The sequence below is a fragment of the Aulonocara stuartgranti genome, assembly GCF_965226115.1.
Source record: "Aulonocara stuartgranti genome assembly, chromosome: 7".
Lineage (NCBI taxonomy): Eukaryota > Metazoa > Chordata > Actinopteri > Cichliformes > Cichlidae > Aulonocara > Aulonocara stuartgranti.
Genome location: NC_138945.1, coordinates 60,097,513 through 60,116,027, shown reverse-complemented (window position 1 = coordinate 60,116,027; position 18,515 = coordinate 60,097,513). Strand labels below are relative to the sequence as shown.

General features: G+C 40.9%; 2 protein-coding genes across 7 annotated transcripts; one reads left to right on the top strand and one right to left on the bottom strand.

Moving 5' to 3' along the window:
* Positions 1-33: 33 nt before the first annotated feature.
* On the bottom strand, positions 34-6,325 carry prrt4a (proline rich transmembrane protein 4a; the record flags this gene model as incomplete). Of its 2 annotated transcripts, XM_082540443.1 has the most annotated exons (3): positions 34-3,338; positions 5,036-5,194; positions 6,224-6,325. In XM_082540443.1, 2 exons carry the CDS (start codon positions 5,049-5,051, stop codon positions 1,264-1,266), a joined length of 2,091 nt encoding a protein of 696 aa, XP_082396569.1. In that variant the 3' UTR covers positions 34-1,263. The 2 variants fall into 2 exon arrangements, with proteins under 2 accessions (XP_082396569.1, XP_082396568.1); XM_082540442.1 differs by lacking the exon at positions 6,224-6,325 and having other exon boundaries at positions 5,036-5,798.
* Positions 6,326-8,957: 2,632 nt separating this feature from the next.
* LOC309710728 (transmembrane protein 53) lies at positions 8,958-16,741 on the top strand. Of its 5 annotated transcripts, XM_082540458.1 has the most exons (5): positions 8,958-9,198; positions 10,111-10,178; positions 10,256-13,088; positions 13,997-14,243; positions 14,330-15,853. In XM_082540458.1, the coding sequence occupies exons 3-5, from the start codon at positions 12,852-12,854 to the stop codon at positions 14,689-14,691; spliced, it is 846 nt and encodes a 281-aa protein (XP_082396584.1). In that variant the 5' UTR covers positions 8,958-9,198; positions 10,111-10,178; positions 10,256-12,851; the 3' UTR covers positions 14,692-15,853. The 5 variants fall into 5 exon arrangements, with proteins under 5 accessions (XP_082396584.1, XP_082396581.1, XP_082396582.1 ...); XM_082540455.1 differs by lacking the exon at positions 10,111-10,178 and having other exon boundaries at positions 12,792-13,088; XM_082540456.1 differs by having other exon boundaries at positions 10,111-13,088.
* The last annotated feature ends 1,774 nt before the right edge of the window (positions 16,742-18,515 follow it).

Here is an 18,515-nt window from a genome sequence, read left to right as displayed (position 1 = left end):
AAAGGTTATCATTAATAACACAGCAGGATATAGAATGGTTGGTTATTTGTCTTTATTTCCCAGACTCAGTATTAAAAAAAATAATAATAAAGCACAAAAAAAGGTAGATGGATTATCTAGTGTTGCAGTAGAACAAAACCAATATTCCAGTTTTGATTTATTTATTTCTAACGATCTTTACAAATATCACTTTTAAATGAATTTAATTTTTCCTTTTTTCTGTGAGGTACTCAGTATATTTGGTTAGAGACGTATTACATGTATCACTCAGTTTTTAAAAAAATCAACAATTAATTTTTAATTTTGCCAACAATTTGTCACCAGTTAATTAAACTTCTTACTAGTTGACACATCTTAATTATAAACAATGCCATAAATAACATCTTTTTTTGGTCAACCTAGGAATCAAACTTTCATTTAATGTAACTTGTGTCATATACTGGATGTATATGTATTTGAATAAAGAAAAATTTTCAAACAACAGTTTGATACTATTTAAAAACTGTTTTGCTACCACTTTAAATTCATGCAATGTAATGATGTTGTTTTCATTCTTCAAAGATATTCCACTGTTAAAAGAAAACACCCAGAAACAACTCAAGGAAACAAACAAACGAAAAACAAAAAAACACCAGCTTGTCCCTATTAATGCTTTTACACTCAAAATTCAAAGAAACCTCAGAAGGTTTATATATTTAGACTGTAATTCTTTTAGCACACTATCGGGAAAGGGGAGCGGAGAAAGTTAAGCCCTTTCAAGTATGTCTCACAAACCACAGAACGCATCAGCAACGCAAACTTTAACTTTTGTGACTTTTGCTTGTCCTATGGCTGCTAGATTTCCTCGACACAATCCTGGATTTTCACTAAAACAAAATAAAGCAAAAAAAAAAAAATTGAACTCCTTTTTGGCTAACTTCTTTGCCACAAATATTACCTTTTTTAGAAACAAATGTTTGATTTTACATATGATTTCAATGGACACATTCTAAAATTATAATGTTGCTCAAATAAAGCAATACTGCAAGGAAGAAATAGGTTGCTGAAAACAGCATAATGAAGACAGTCTTATAAACTTTTTTTTGTTTGAATATACAATATCAACAGTACAGTATTTACAAAAAATATTGGCTCATATTTTAGGTCTATATAACGTTTTTGACATATAGACTACGGTTTAATTCCCCCATTTAACCTGAATAGACTTAAATCTACACAATTTGTATTCCAGTTACACCCAGTTTTATTTTGTTTTTTAGCTTTCTACAATTCAATGGTGTCACTGCAAACACTCAGTGCATCAATTTGTTTGCACACACTGACAAACTCTGCTTGTACAGCCATATCCCATTCCAGCTGTTTGCTTTCACTCAGGTGTTTAGTTCCTGCCAATCGGCCAGACCCCCGACTGTCCTGGGAAGCTAAGCTCAGGGTTCGGTAACGTCTGTGGTATGGCAGGTGGGGGATTGCACGTGGGAGGCTGCTCTGAGTAAAATTTTGCCCTCTGTTGGCCCATGAATGTGATCGCAGCTTTCCTGTTTCTATGGAATGGCTGCAAAGGCCCTGGGTTGAACCAGTAACACTCCCTTTCCAATCACATTGGTCTGGTGATAATGGTTGATTTCTACGAGCTGTCATACAGCCTTGAGGTTGGGAATACCTGGAGTTGGACAAAGTGTTCTCTTGATCTACATCTCCACAAGAAGAAGTTCGGTAAAGGGTATTTCCCACAGAGCTGGGCCCTTGCTTTGATGTACCTTGGCTTGGGGAGCTCAAGGAAAGGCTTGAGGAAACAGGTATGAGTCTTGGGAAACCAAAGATACTATGAGAAAACAGGGATTCGCTGAACAGAGCTTGGTCGATGCTGCGCGACAAGTCTATGGGAGATGGAGGCTGCAGATCCACAGTTGAGTCAGTCTCGAGACTTAAATGATCCAGTGATGACAGGCGAGTCTCAGGTGAGGCTGTAGGTTTATGCGGTGGGTTTGGGGGTGTGGGGAGAGGTAGTACAGTTTTGCTTCGGCTGGGTTTGTGATCACAGTCTGGTATATTTCCAGGAGACTCCACAATTGAGTAAAGAGGAAGAACCTCTGACTGCTCCTTGGCTACAACATCACAGGCCACCAGCTTTTCTTGCTTACCCTGGGAAAGGACGGGGGAATTTGCACCATCCTGAGAGGTTATGGTGAGCATTCGTGAAGGAGAGCCACCGGATAGACGGGACCAAGATCCTGGTCTAGGATGTGCTATGGTCTTGTTAGAGTTGCTACAGAATAGAGGATGTGTGCCAATGACAGACAAACCTAGGCAGACCCCAATCTCACAGAGTCTGCAGCCTACTTGGTAGCCCCACCATGGCCAAGGCTGAAACCCATGGCCATCAACCCCACCCAAACCAAGGGCATGCAGGATCCCATAAAGCTGAAGACCTCCACACCCTAACAAACACAAAGAAGTTCCTACTCCAGCTCCTGCTGCCCTACCCCAGTCCTTCACACTAGCAAAGGGGCAAATTGCAGGTCGCATCACCTCAGGAGATCCTCCACTCTCTCCATTGTCATTTAACCTGTAAATGTTTCTACTGTTGACTTGTGTCAAGCAGTAGAAGATGAGGTATGAGCATGAGAGAAAGGTGGCGAGACATACGAACACACCCTGAGGAAAGAGCAGGATGACAGTCGGGAGGCTGTGAAAGAGCTGAAAAATCCCAAAACATCCCAAAGAGATAATAAAATGTAACAGGGCCAAACATAGCAACAAGCAAGGCTTTGGCAAGGCTGAGAAGGAGGCAGAAATAACAGGTGAAAGTGAAAGATGCTTGCATGAACGAAAGGAAAGAAGGAGGAAGGCCAGGGAAAATGCTGAGATCAAACATGGCAATGGCAGTTCGGAGAGCAGCAGAGAGACAACAGGGGAAAGGCGATCTTGGTAACTGTAAGCATCGTAAAGCAAACAGAAAGCTTGGATCCCCGCAAATGCCAAAATGAACAAGTGCAGCATTGTGAAGTAGGGGCTTCCTGGGGGACACCTCAGGGGCAGCCCTAACAGGCAGACTACAGAGATTAGGCCAAATACAGTGAAGACAGAGCCCAGGCCATAGATATGTGCTTCCCATGCAAATCCCCACGTAGCCAGGGCAGAGTTCCAGTCTGAATACAAAGGGACCAAAAATGAAGGGGTGAGAGCCAGAAAGGGGTGCAGAGGCTTGTTGTGAGTAAAATCCTCTGGGTAGGTAGGTGTCCAGGAATGATTTAATGTTTTGCAGGTTGTGGCAATTGTGTCCATGTTACCATCTAGCCGGCTTGGGCTTCTGGCTTTTGAATCATTCTTGGAGTCATCTGTAAAGAATATAAAAAACACATGAACACCATATTGGTTATGTCAAAAGAAAACCAAAAAGTAGAAAATTTAAGTACAGACTTAATTTAAAGTTTTTCGTTGGCAAACGAGCAAACATGCTAACTTGCATAAATATGATGGTATAGTAATACATAGACAGTGTAAAAGATGGACATCGCTATGGTTTTTTAAAACATAGTATTAAACATGTCTTAGTTTTTAAAATTTTAATATGTCTCTAAATGAGTGACTGAGCCTGTGAACTCAGCAGGGTAGGTCAAGTCAGGAGTCGTTTTTCCCATAGACTTCTATAGGGCCGCCCTCTGGTGGCCATTAATTAGAATGCAGGTTTAATGCTCTGTAAGCTACATCCATGTTTTATACTGTCAATGTCATCAGCACTTTATCCATGTCATCATGAGCATGTTAGAATGCTAGTGTTAGCATTAAGCTCAAAGCATGGCTTTGCTTCACACCTAATACACCTGTGTATTTTTATTATTTTTTTGTGTGGTGGTAATGTGTCATATTATCTTTAATAATGACATTTTTTTCTCGAGAAATGAACATACTGGTGCTGATCTAACCTCTGGATACAGGCCAAATTTATTTTTACGCACAATCTTCATTTTCTAAAAAGAGAGCAGGGTGTAATCTGCTGTGTGTGAAGCTAATCCATAATAAAACAGAACGGGCTTGTAACTGGGAATCTAACTGGGTCACAGACAGAGTGGGAGCATGAGCAGTAGGTTGTGTGCATATGTGTTTGTGTGAAAGTGAGGAAGAGAGATACTGTATGTGTGCTGATTAGCCAGTATTGACCTCATGCCTGCTCTCATTTTGTGTGGCTATAAGTAAATTTGCATTAGTGAAGCGATGTTGTTATCTGTAAGAATGCGAAAGAGGTTTATGACTGATGATAACATTGTAACAAACAAAAAATGTGAGTTTCTTATTCTGTATATGAAATAAGCTGTATAGGGCAATCAGGGAATCAGGGAACCTACTGGTTATAAATGGAATGTGTCCTATTTCTGGTCCTCCATTAGTAGTGAAGCAATCAGTATAGATGCAGCGAACAGAGAGCACTTATAAGTGCGGGGCTTTCGCTCTGCTGTCTATGAAATCTAATAAAAATGAGAGTACATTTAATATGTACTCCATCTTGATGCAGTTATTCAATAAACTTGTTGTTACACTGAAAATGTGTGGTGTTAAATGCATACACAGGAGGAAGCAAATTCCTTATTAATTTCTTTCAAGTCCTCATATGCTTGTGGACACAACATTTACTTTGACAAGTAAATGCTAGTATTTGTGTGTGTGTACAGTAAATAGTGTGCATGCTGCATTATCCAGTAACCTTTGAGTGCGGGCTGACTGCAATGTGAATAAAATGTTTTACTTTAACAGGAGAGTGTAAGATTGAACTGGAGAATCTGTGCTAAAAGGCTTGAATGAGAAAGACAAGGGCAGAGAACTGAGTCAAAGAGAGACATTTGAAGAAAGTGATGCAACCCATTCTGTGAATGTAAAAGAACTGTGTTTGCCAGCAGAATACATATCATAAGCACTGCAGTGACATGTGGATTCTGAGTTTTTGGAGGTTATGCAAGGAAACTGAAATGCACTGTAGGGCATAGTTTCAGCTTTAGATTTAAAGTAGGAATGCTGTAAATAATTAAAGGACTCTTACCTTCTTTTGCCTCCATGCTGGCAGTTTCTCTCTGTAAAATAAGATCTGTAATATCAATGAATCCATCTCTGTTTCCCTTTGTGGTAACAGAAATGCCTGTGGTCCATCCAAGAGTGTCTGGCCCCGGTCCAGTGGGCAGTGATGAAGTTGAGTTCTGGTCTGATGTGTGTGATGGGAGTGAGCCAGGGAGAAGAAAGGGTAAGTGAGTATCAGTCATCTGATTTTGAAAGCCTGGGAATGTTGGCTGATTCTCTCCAGACTCTCTAGGATACAAAACTGATGCGGTGTTGGTCTCAGCTGGCTGATTCTTTAATGTTTGTTCATGGGTAAGCTTGGGTGGTACACTTGCTGATGAGGACTTCATTGTTTGCATTCTCTCTGTGGAGGCAGTATCTACTGTAGCACCCTTTGTGGGTCTGGGTATGGGTCCCTTCTCATTAGGAAAGAAAAGAGATGTCTCAGCGCTCTCCAGTAAATCGCCATATTCACCAATCACACCTTGTCTGTCTGTGTCCTCAGATGATGATAAGGACCAACTTAAAGGGGAACCCAGGAAGTCATCATCCTCGGGTGCAATCATGGGGTCACTTGGTGCTGAACCGGGTACATGAGGTCTACTCGAGAGCTGTTTCAGAAACTGCCCTGCCTTGTCACTGTCTGGCTGTTGTGTTTCTTTCACATTTTCTCCAGTTAACGCTATGGCACGAAGCGAGTGAGGCAAAGAGAGAGGCAAGAGAAAATAAATATTCCACAGAGAGACCATGTTGAGGGTCGGCAAACTTGACCTCAGAGTCACTTGGAGTTGTTGTGCAGTCACATGTTTGAGTAATCCCTAATATCAGGTTTCCAAAGATGTCATTCTTAACACACCTGGAGAAAACAATCACACGTAGGAAAAACAAGTAATGCCAACTGCCTTCAAATATGTCTTGGACATCTCTAACATAGATAAAGTTAAACTGCTGCATGTGGGTCACAGCGAAAATCAAAAATTGTTGGTGAAAATAACGGCAGTGTGATGAATATGAACGCGGTGTGCTGAAACCCTCTGCTAGACTATAAAGTCTTGTGACGTGCACACAGTACAAACATTAAAATGCAAAAACCCACTTAAACAAGAGCATTAAAAAAAGAGACATTAGACCACGCAACTCTGTGTGGCAGCCATTCCTTTTTTAGCTTCCTTACCTCATCTATAGCCCTCTTTGCTGCAGCCTCTTTAAACATATATGCCGCTCTGTGCTGCTGCATGTCTGCAGTCTCTGTCTGCATTGCACGGCGTGTCCTTTCATACTCACTCTGCTATGCCCCTGTTCTATCCATCGGGCTGCTGACACACGGGACAGACCCCACCTCCTCTACACAACCCCCGCTATGCCCACACGCTGCTTCTGCACTCATCTGACAGTGAGGCTGTTTGCTGCCTTCGATTCTCCTAAATCTGAGGCTGCATCATTATGAGTATCACCTTTATTTTAGTTACGTGAGAACCTCGGAGAAGAGAAGAATAAATGTAAAAGCAAAATATATCAGAGCAGATCAATACATGGATTTGTGTGTAATTTACAACTGGTGGCAAAAGTAAACAGCTCAGCTAGAAACATTTGAACTAAAGTATATACTGAAAAGCAGATTCTTTTTTGACAGCATACATCTATAACGCATGATCATAGTTACTTGCTTGTATACGAACACAGAACACCTGAGAATCTCGTACATGCACTGTTTGACCAAGGATTTTTACCACCACTTATTGCGGCGAGAAACTGTGATGGTGTTATCTTATTCACATTCCTTTATTTTCCTCCTTTTATTGTTCACGTGAGCTGTTTTTACCCAATGGGGGAAATCCAGTAACCTCATGGCCTAATTCAATTCCCATGGATGCTTCTAAAATAGACACTGATCCACATACCTTTGGACATATTTGGGGACAGTAAGCTTGAGGCACAGACACACATTATATGCTCTCTTTGCCTAGATGTTGCAGCCGTCTCAAAACTTCTGTTTTATAAACTTCTCACTGACCATTACTATTGAATGGGAATTCTGCCAAATGCATAATGATTGGTCGCTGGGATGCAAACCTAACTTCATTTCATAAACAAATATGCCAAACATATCGTTAGGACAAAACACAAAGGCATAAATAATGGTTCTACGTGCCAAGACACACACACTGGCTGTGACTAGCAACACCAAAGATAATAATAAAGCGTTTACACTTGGATAAGTACAGCCAGAATGACAGCGAAGGCTATGCCACATCATTTAGACAGTCAAAGATGGGAGATAGGAACTTCCCCAGGGGTGTGATTAACCCAGTGTCTGATGAGGACACAGGAAAGCATCAACCCGGCCGTGACTAAAGGGGCTGGAAAGGAACAATGACAGGCCAAACATATGAGCTCAGAAAGGGTAATGGCCAAATGATTGCCGCCTCACACTCGCTATCTGAATTCACTGAGCAACTGGTTTCTGTTTAGACAACTCATCCTCCAACAAGACAAAGTCAGCAGGGGCTGGGGTCCTGCAGGGAATGAGGACTGTCATGTCAAGACTCATAAACAAAGCTGCACAAGCAAAGAGGAGGATAAAAGCAAGCAATTCCCTTACTTTAAAAAAAGATGAAGATGGGACAAAATGTACAGTACAATATTATACAGTGATGCCCTCTTAACATGTGTATACAAACATGACCTTTACACTTCACCTCAGTTGTCTGTTATTGGACCAACAAAGGAGGTCAAAGTAATGAGGGCAATGCCACAATCACATGCATCCCTTTGTGGAAACTCAAGTGAATTCTTAGAACATAAATCTAAAAGCATGTTCATTGAGGACAGGCATCACAAGTGTCTTTGAAAGAAGAACTGAGTGAAATGTTTATTCAGCATTCGTTTTTGTAATTGTAATAACTCCAACATTCATTAAACATACATTAAAATGAGTACAAATCTTAAAATAATTCTGAACGTGAAACAGTGGAACAAATTTGATTAAGATGTGTAAAATGTCAGAGGTCCCTTGGAAATACTATGATATACTAAATGATATACTAAATACTATGATTTATATTTAAATAATTGAATTCCGGTGTTCCAGTCAACAACTAGAGCCAAAATCCAAAATCCCTGTCTGCCCTCACAGATGTGTTTCTGGAAGAATGGTCATAAAGTCCCATAAACACACTCTTAAACCTTGTGGGAAAAGGGTGTGCCAAAATCATATTAAACTCCATGGATTAAGAACGGGATGTCACTCAAGTTCATAGGGAAGCACAGATTTTTTTTCATGAAAAGCTGGAATCATAAAGGGAATTTATTAATAAGTTCCCTTTGTAATTATAAAGTCTCTCTGATTCTGATGTGTATAAAAGTAAAAAAATTATATATATATATATATATATATATATATATATATATATATATATATATATATATATATATATATATATATATATAGGCTGGTTTTTAATTAGAGTGAAACTCGCTCATTGATTATGTCAAGGAAGACAGAAGAAGCCGAAATGGAAGCAGCTATAAAAATATAAAAATCAGCCAAATACAGGAAGCCCACTAATCAGTGATATCCACGGGTTCCAGGATAAGTATTTTCCTGGTATTATTCACAAAAGGGGAAAACTTGGAACTTGGTGGTGGACTTACCAAAAATACTGCATAAATGCTTGAACAGGTCGCAGTTCGCAGGAGGTCGCAAAAGAACCACTCAAATTAAATCTGTAAATTTGCAGTTCAGTTACTATAGGGTTGTTATATTGGAAATACATTGCTCAGACAGGCAGAGGCGAATGATTTACAGTGGGTGACAGTCCAGATATTTTCAGACTGCACAGTAGGTGGCGGAAAATATGCAGTTACAGAAAATCACGAAGAAGAAGGAGGAGGAGTTAAGAGGAGGACTTAGATACCCACACTGGGATCAATTCCGTCCTCACGTCAGACTCACTTGGGAGATGTCCATATAGCTTAATATTAACTTTTTTTTAATTCTTTTTTATCTTTTGTTGCAAACTAGGTGTTTGGGAACATCCTATTCTTACCTACTACATATTACTACAATATAATTGGATGCACTTTTGTAACTCTGCCACAGAAAATAGCTACTAGGTTTAACTAGCTAAAGCTTTCCATGCTTTGACGGTAAGTTCATTTTGGTCTTAAATTAGCATTGCATTTGTTTGTTTGTTGTTTGTTTCAGCTGGCTGTGAAAGAAAGGCTAACCCCATATGTTTAAGGGGATTTAAAAAAACAAACAAAAAAAACCTAGACAATTGTACGCCAAATGAGTGGGTGGGTTTTGGTGGTGGTTGGGGACATTTGGGCTCTATACAGTTAGCTTTGTTTGCTTAGCTCAAATTTAACGGCTCTTGTAGCAGCAGTGAGCGGAGAAATCTTTTTTCTGAGAAAAATAAAAAGGAAAATTACAAGGAGAAATAGCTTAAACTGGTAAAATGTATGAGCTGCCAGTAAGTTTGTTTTGCAGCTGAAGAACAGGGGCCCGTTCTTCGTACGTCGCTCACTACATCCAAGACCAAACCATCGCGCTAACCGTGAGCTCGCTAATCCGGTTCCCCGAACACACCTGTTGTTGACGATTAGTACAGCTGGACGCAGTAATGTGACATCACTGGGTGTCGTAAAAGGGGCTACGCATCGATAGTAGAAACATTGATCGGCAACCCGCTGATTGGTCGGCGAAAATGTCGAAGGGGCGCGCTCGGTATTTTCCGGCAGCAGAGCAAGAACTCTTGATTGAGGGATTTCAGGAGTTTCAGAGTTTAATTAAAACGCAAGGGAACACTGCAAAGGCTGCAAAAGCAAGGCGAGAGGGCTGGCAGGAAGTTGCTGACAAATTAAACTCGTAAGTAATTCAATAATAACAATAATAATGGAGTGGGTTTATATAGCGCTTTTCAAGGCACCCAAAGCGCATGACAATACCACTATTCAGTCACTTTATTATTTATTCATAGATTTATTATATTACACTATATTATCCAATATTATATTACATTATATTATATTGTTATATTATATCCCCTTTCACATTAGAGCCACAACAGGACCCACTAGAACATGGGAACAAGTAAAAGTGGAATATAAGAATATTCTACAGAATGGTAATATTTATCACTTATATTGCTTTTCGTCTCTTGGAAAGAGACCCTGAAATAATCTATTTGTTTGTTCATAACAGCAACCAAGAAAAGGGCAGAGCAAAAAAAAGACAGGTGGTGGTCCTGCACCCCCTCGTCAACAAGTTGGTTAAGTAAATAATATCCTCACGGGAATATCGATATCTCTCAATGAGCACACTGTCGCGCTGAGCTAAAGGATCCTGTCTGTCCCGCAATATACGCTGGATTCTGAGGACTCTCCTTATCAATCTTGCACCTTCCGCAATGGGTTTCTCGCGTAAACGGACAGGACATGGCTGCGACAGACTTCCCAAATCCACCTTCGCTTTTATAGCCGTGGTCTCTCATCTTGATTACACGAAGTGATTTGCAATTACTACTCTGAAATATGAATTACATCTGTAATAATCACATACATGTAATAGAATGTTAATAGTACATTTCCCTTTTTTAGGAAATGACCTGTATGTATCTGTGTGACATCAATAAAAGGATCAAGTGCTGCATTATCTTTAGTTACATTGATGTTATTTATTTATGGTGAAACAGTGGTGGAATATCGCTGTTGCTTTCGTATAAATGAAGCGGACATACCTGCGTGGCCGCGATCTAATCCTGTTTACATAAAGTAAACCTGCTCCCGAGCAGGTTTACGCTTACGGCTCTGTTGCTATGACAGCAAGTCCCGGATGAGTTTCGGGGAACCGAACGATCCAAGATCACGCGAAATCGTCAACAATCTAATCCAGCTAACTTACTTAGCGAGGTACGAAGAACAGGCCCCAGCACAAAGCAAGCATCCATGTATATGTTTGTTTTCCTGCGACTTTGAGCAGAATAATCAGTAGCCATCGCTAACCACAAGTTAATGCATGAGGAATAAAACAGCTACAATTAATGATAGGAAAATTGTAACAAAATCTTTATTTTGTTGTAGGGCAGTTGTTTTGCATTTAGTATGTATGTGCATGCATGATTAGAGGCATGCCCCCTCAGCTTGGTGGTTCCTACAGAAATAATCGTACAAAAGTACATTTTACTAACCCCATGTTTGCCTACTGGTGGTGGTCAGAGGGCCCGGTGGCGCCAGTGTCCGGCAGCCTCGCCTCTGTCAGTGCGCACCAGGGCAGTTGTGGCTACAATGTAGCTTGCCATCGCCAGTGTGTGAATGTGTGTGTGAATGACTGAATGTAGTGTGAAGCGCTTTGGGGTCCTTAGGGACTAGAAAAGAGCTATACAAATGCAGGCCATTTACCATTACATTGTGAAATAGGACTCCTGTCTCCGCCATTTCCCTTGCTTCGTCTTGCTATAGGCTAAAACAGTCCTAGATAACATCCCTGACTTGTGTGCAACTTTTGCATGATTCAGTGAAAGAAATAATCAAGCTAAACAACAGGGAAACAGCTTTCATAAGTTATGGAGAGTTGTACAATTTGTGCCAACATGTTCAATATGATTTATAACATTATAAGTAACATTATTACATGTTGATAAAATATAAGTGATCCTTTAAAGTCTGATATGGAGTTATACTTATTCTATATAATGCAGAAAAATAAAATTCCTATACTGTTTTTTTCTGCATAGAAGCATCATTGGTGATATATCAAGAAATTGATGACATATGTATAGATTTAATATAAATGTAATATAATATATAATATAGATATAAAGTTAACATATTCATATTTTCAAATTTTGCCTAAACATGTACAGGTACTCCAAGTACTCCAATTTTGGCAAATAAAAAAACCTGTCAGCTAATGGTGTGTGGCTGTGTGCATATGCTCTTGCAGAGAGGTTGTGACCTTCCTATAGACATACTTTGCAAAAATATGTTGTGACATAAATATGTTTTTGCTTGAAGACGTTTCAACTCTCATCCGAGAAGCTTCTTCAGTTCTAAGGTCAAATGGTGGAGAGTCCCAGACTTAAGCCCAATGGGAGATTCCCCCAGGGGGACATTGACCCCTAATGATCTAATCACACGAGCCAAGATGTAAAAAACGGGTGTTGGTCACAATCAGCCAAGGTTTCGGGTGAACTCATTGTGAAAACTAGCCCCACATTATCATGTGATTTCCTGAGGTCAACAGGCCCAGGATGTGAGTGGGCGTTAAGGCGTCTGGGCAAGGATCTCAAAACTGGATTATAGATGGCAGACAGTTGGTGTCATAAACCACCGCCTCTGTTCAAAGATGATCGTTCACAGTGGACATGGCTTCTTTCAGTCCTCTTTCAAACCATCTGTCTTCTTGACCTCACTAAATCACATCACAGGTTGGGGCTGGGTTTCACAGTGAATTCACCTGAAACCTTGGCTGACTGTGACCTACACACCTTGGCTCGTTTGATTAGATAGAGGATCATTAAGGGGTCCATGCCCCCCTGGAGGGACACTTCCATAGGCAAAACATAGGACCAGAATTGGTTATAAATGATTGCTTTGATTTCTGTCATTCTTAGTTATTCTTGATCTTTGTATTTCTTTGTTTTTCCCTATTTTGTGGTTTCTGTGTCTACCTTCCTGGTTCTCTGTTTTTTATTATTCCAAATTCATGCATGTGTCATGTGTCTTTCTCTTTTATCCAGGTAGCCTTGCGTTTTTGAATACTCCTCTCTCTCTTAAATGAAAGCCCTACAATTGCTGACATGTTTGCAAGTGTAGCTCTTAGCAGAGGCATTACTGCCCACCGCATAAGTAAGAATGCCACGTTCTTCATGAATGAAGCAACATTTGCAGTCCCTGGATGCCAGAACCGGACCTCAGAACGGCACAAACCTCTATTGCTGATGTTACCGTGGTTGGGTTCACGTCCTCAAGCGCTGGTTAAGTACTGTGACATCTACTTCAACACAGGATTTGACGTGCTAGTATTTGAGAGCGAGGTAAGAATTCAGGGACTGAGAAATTGGAGCATATGTTAAACTTAATCGGTTTCTCACACTAACTGTATAGCTGCTCTTCTGAGTCAGCTAAAACAGTATGACCGTGTGTTTTATTCTTGTATTTATCGCTAAAATGCATCACAGGGCAGTTAATGAATAATAGTCTTTCTAGAAGTATGTGCTCTGAGTGCAAGCTTGTGCTTCCCAGAATTACTAAAAGTACAATAGAAGGCAGAGCCTTACATTATCGAGCCTCTGTGCGGTTGAGGTTGAGAGAGACAACCTGTACTTTGAAGATTAGGCTTAAAAGTTTATAGTTGGGGTGGATCAGATGACCCCGAATCATCCATAAATCATGCTGCTGTAGGCTCAGCTGTTGGGGACTTCCCATGATATAATACCCACTTTTCTGTTCACGATGCATTTATATGAAACTGTTGTACATCATTTCCTTTTCCCTACTCTCTCCCCTTGTCCCCCCTTTTTGTGATCAGATTACTCCCCCCACCCTCTGTTGGAAGTTGTTTAAACTTGTTAAAAGGAAGTTCTTCGTCCACAACTGTTGCCATAATATCACCGTTCAGATTGTCAAATTAAAGGCTCCTTTTCTTTAAACTGTAAAGTGTTTTAAGGTCTATATCTGTGAAGTGGCACTATAAGAATGAAACTGCATTAGATAAATGTGAAGAAAGTTTGTATTAAACTAAGATTGCAATGGAAACCTAACTCATAAAAAGGCAACAGTAGAGGGGACCCCACCAGGACATTGTGGGAGCACTGTAATGTCGCGCATTGATCTTACTTTGAAAAATGAATTCACTCAGTTTTATATTCAAAGTTTAGTGTGTGTGTGTATGTTTTTAAATGATTTTCGGAAAGGCTGATTGAATTTCTCCTTTTTTTTAAAGGTGCAAGGGTTCCTTTGGCCCCGCTGGGGTCTGGAACATGGAAAGACATTACTGGAGTTGCTGGAGAGCGAGCGCTTCGTGTCCCGCCCCTTGCTTGTTCATGCATTTTCAATCGGTGGATATACCTTCTCTCAGCTCCTTGTGCATGTGTCGAAGGATACAAATAAATATCAGGCATTCACAAAAAGGATCACAGGACAGATTTATGATAGCATGGTGGCAGGATCCCTTGAGCACATGGCTATAGGTGAGTTACCATTAACTCACACTTTATCTAATTCTTGTTTTCCTTTTCTTGCAAAATTGATAATTATTTTCCTTCTTTCTTCTCAGGTTTGGGAAAAACTGTATTTCCAAAATGTGAGTGGTTGGTAAAGCAAACAGCCATGTTTTACTTTGACAAGTTTAAAAGCCACACCGTGGACTACTTTGACATAAGCTTGGATGTGTTTTGGAATACGCCCGTCACCGCTCCTGTGCTGATGTTCTACTGTAACAACGATCCACTGTGTGACCCACGAAATTTGGCGGACTTGGCCGGTTACTGGCGAAGGCGTGGAATGGATGTCACAGAAAAGAAGTGGGACAATTCCATTCACGCGGGCCACCTTAAGAAACACCCAGAAGAATATCTGTCCACACTTTGCATATTCCTCAGTTCCCTTGGTTTTACCCCGTTAAAGGCAAAGTTATGAGGTAAAATCCCAACAATGTAATGCAAGAGGAACTTCACTGTGCATTAACCTCAAATGGTTTAAGCTGTAAAAGTACATCTTGAATTTTTACACTAATTGGCATGTGTAATGAAGGTACAGTAACAGTTCAGTTTTATTCAGAATGAAGATCGAGTGTACTCAGGGTTTAGTTCATACAGTTTCATAAACACTAAAGCAAAGCATATAAAGAATAAAATGCACTTTGGATCACAATGTTCATGTACGCCAAAGTAATAATAATAATGGATTGGATTTATATAGCGCTTTTCAAGACACCCAAAGCGCTTTACAATTCCACTATTAATTCACTCTCACATTCACACACTGGTGGAGGCAGCTACAGTTGTAGCCACAGCTGCCCTGGGGCAGACTGACAGAAGCAAGGCTGCCATATCGTGGCATCAGCCCCTCTGGCCAACACCAGTAGACGGTAAAGTGTCTTGCCCAAGGACACAACGACCAGGACAGAGAGAGCTGGGGATCAAACCGGTGACCTACCGGTTACAGATACGCTTCCCAACCCCCCTGAGCCACGGTCGCCCCTTAAAAGTTAACAAACAAATATAAAGTCTGACATTTTTCTTTTAGGCAAGCAACTGTCTACTAACTTTAACTAAATCATGGAAGGGAAGACAAGTGCAGGACATATTCTCATTTGAAATGGTGGAACCAGCATAATTTTACTACAACATAATGGTTTGTCAGAACTGTTAATGTACTGGTGCCTACAGACATTTTCAGTTAACTATATATCTTTAAAAATGATTACATCATTACATTTTGCACAACATCTCAACGCCTTTGGAAATGGAGGGTTATACATTGAAGTTCCTAACTGTTCTTTGCCGCTCAAAAATACAATTTCCAAATCAAATGTGAACTTTGCTTTTTGCTTCTTTTTTTTAAAAATATTTGAGACAAAATGTAAACAGTCCAAAGAATGATGTGAACATCGATGACCACAAGCATGCAAGCTCCAAGTGCTTCCATTTATGAAACACGACAGGTCAAGATGTGTGCTTGAGGTTTTACTGTCTAATGTTTGGAGTCATGTGTTTTGGTGCTTGCATTAACGAGTTCAGCTTAAATACAATCACTTGTTGCATATCTACCCTCAGCCGACAGTTCTACTCTGGCTGAGGATCTAAATCTCTTTTATGCCCGTTTTGACAGGGAGAACACCGACCCTGTCCTGTCCCCTCTCCCCTCAACCGACCCTGCTCCGGTCCTGAGCACTCATGAGCTGAGGCGTGTGTTCCGGAGCATTAACACCAGGAAGGCGGCCGGGCCGGATGGAGTGCTGGGCCGGGTGCTAAAAGACTGTGCTGCGGACCTGGCGGACGTCTTCACCTCTATATATAACACCTCGCTGTCCTGTTCACTGGTACCATCCTGTTTCAAAGCAGCAACCATCGTTCCCATCCCAAAACAGTCAAATGTCACATGTCTGAACGATTTCAGACCTGTGGCACTCACCCCCATTCCCGCCAAATGCCTGGAGAGACTGGTCATTAAACACATCAGAGCTGCTTTTCCACCATCCCTGGACTCGCACCAGTTTGCATACAGGGAGAACCGGTCAACCGAGGATGCGATCGCCACAGTGCTGCACACATTACTGAAGCACTTGGAACACAGGAACACCTATGCACGGCTCCTCTTTGTAGACTACAGCTCGGCTTTTAATACCATCCGGCCATACAAACTCCGTCCCAAACTCCACCAACTGGGACTTAACTCCTCTCTGTGCAACTGGATTGTGGACTTCCTCACTAACCGTAGACAGTGTCAGAGTGGGTAAGAACACCTCTTCCACCCTTGTGGTCAACACCGGTGCCCCTCAGGGGTGTGTTCTGAGCCCTCTGCTATACACTCTCTTCACCCATGACTGTATTTCCTCCTGCGCGTCCAATCTCATTGTTAAGTTTGCAGATGACACTACAGTGCTCGGACTTATATCCAACAATGATGAGACAAACTATAGGACAGAGGTGCAACAACTAGAGTCATGGTGCCACGACAATAACTTGGTCTTAAACACCAAAAAGACCAAGGAGATCATTGTAGATTTCCGGAAGAGGGGTCATAACAACCATCTGCCTCTCTTCATTGGCAGTGAGGCGGTGGAGAGGGTGAGCAGTTTTAAATTCTTGGGGGTAACTGTGACCGAGGACCTGTCCTGGGGCAACCATATCACCTCAGTTGTACGGAAGGCCCAACAGCGCCTCTACTACCTGAGGAGACTGCGGAGCGCACACATTCCCAGATCTCTGATGTTGAACTTCTACAACTGTGCCATCAGCAGCGTTCTGACGTATGGATTTCTAGTGTGGTTCCCCAGCTGCACCAAGGCCGATCAGCAAGCACTCCAGCGGGTGGTGAAAGAAGCTGGCAGAATTATTGGAACAAGTCTGCCAGAGATCAGTAATATCTTCCCCACTCGCTGTCTGAGGAGGGTGCACAGTATCCTGCGGGACCAACATCACCCTGCGCGCCACCTTTTCCATCTGCTGCCCTCAGGGAGAAGGTACAGGTCTATACAGGCCAGAACATCCAGACTGGCCAACAGCCTGTATCCACAGGCTGTGAGGCTCCTGAACTCTCTGCCCCCCTCTCACGGACAATAACCATATCCAACTTCTTAATAGCAATGAACTGGTCTGCATTGGTGCATCATATCTTTATTCTCTTCCCCCTCCTGCCCCCCCCCCCCCCCCCCCCTCTTTCTTAAATAGATAACTATCATATCTGATATCATATCTCACAGTACAATAATATTGAATGGGTTGCATTGTTGTATTTTGTCATGTTTCTCAGGTCTTTGTCTGAATTTCTACGAACATTATTGCTAAGGATTGTCTTATTGCATTGGAGTCACACTGGGTTAAATATGTACACTTGGGTTTTAAGGGGTATTTATTATTTTCTTCTTTTTTTTTGGGTTGTATGGAAGCCCCAAACGCAATTTCATTGTTCTTGACAATGACAATAAATAAATAAATAAATAAATACTAAATAAAATTTCAGATTTTGAGCTACTGGAGAGAGGGTGGTGGAAATTTTCTCATGTTAAAGACAAAAGGCTAATCATTAGAGTGATAAAGAGATTAATCATTGTTACACAAAATATTTTAGTAGTTAATTTGGTGGACAGCGCTGAACACACGGAACAAACAAAAGAGGGGAAATCAGCATAGTTTTAGATGAAACTTAATTTAACTTTAAATTAAAACTGGACATTTACTTTTCCTGCAGTAATTTACAAGTAAAGAAACTTGTTCCTTGCTTTAAAAAAACAGTTGATTCATGTGAATGAGCTTCAGGGTTAAACTGCTGGTCCGATTTTCAATTTCCTGCTGATGAGTACAGCATGCTGTGTGCACTCAGAAGAAAATGCAATACTACTTGACACTGCTGCTGCTGAAGTTTTGCTTTTTACACATTTTTACACAAAGCCTTGAAAGTGCCTTAAAAAGCACCTCACTTGTTACTACCACCAAGTCTAGCAAGAACTAAGGTGATCACAACAACACATTTTCATGAAAGTATATATTTGATTAATTTAGGTCAGTGTCTATGTGTGTGTGTTAAACTACTCTAAGGTGTTTGTATTCTCAATATTCTTGAAGGATGTGACCTACTAAAATTGGGAAAAGAAATCTTATTCAGTCATTTCTGTTAACACTTTTCATGTGAATGACTTGTAAGTTGAAGATGTTTAAGCATAACATGTTATACTTCTAACTCTGTGCAATAAAGATTTGTTTATCTTAACTTGAACCTGTGCAAGTATTTTTTAACTT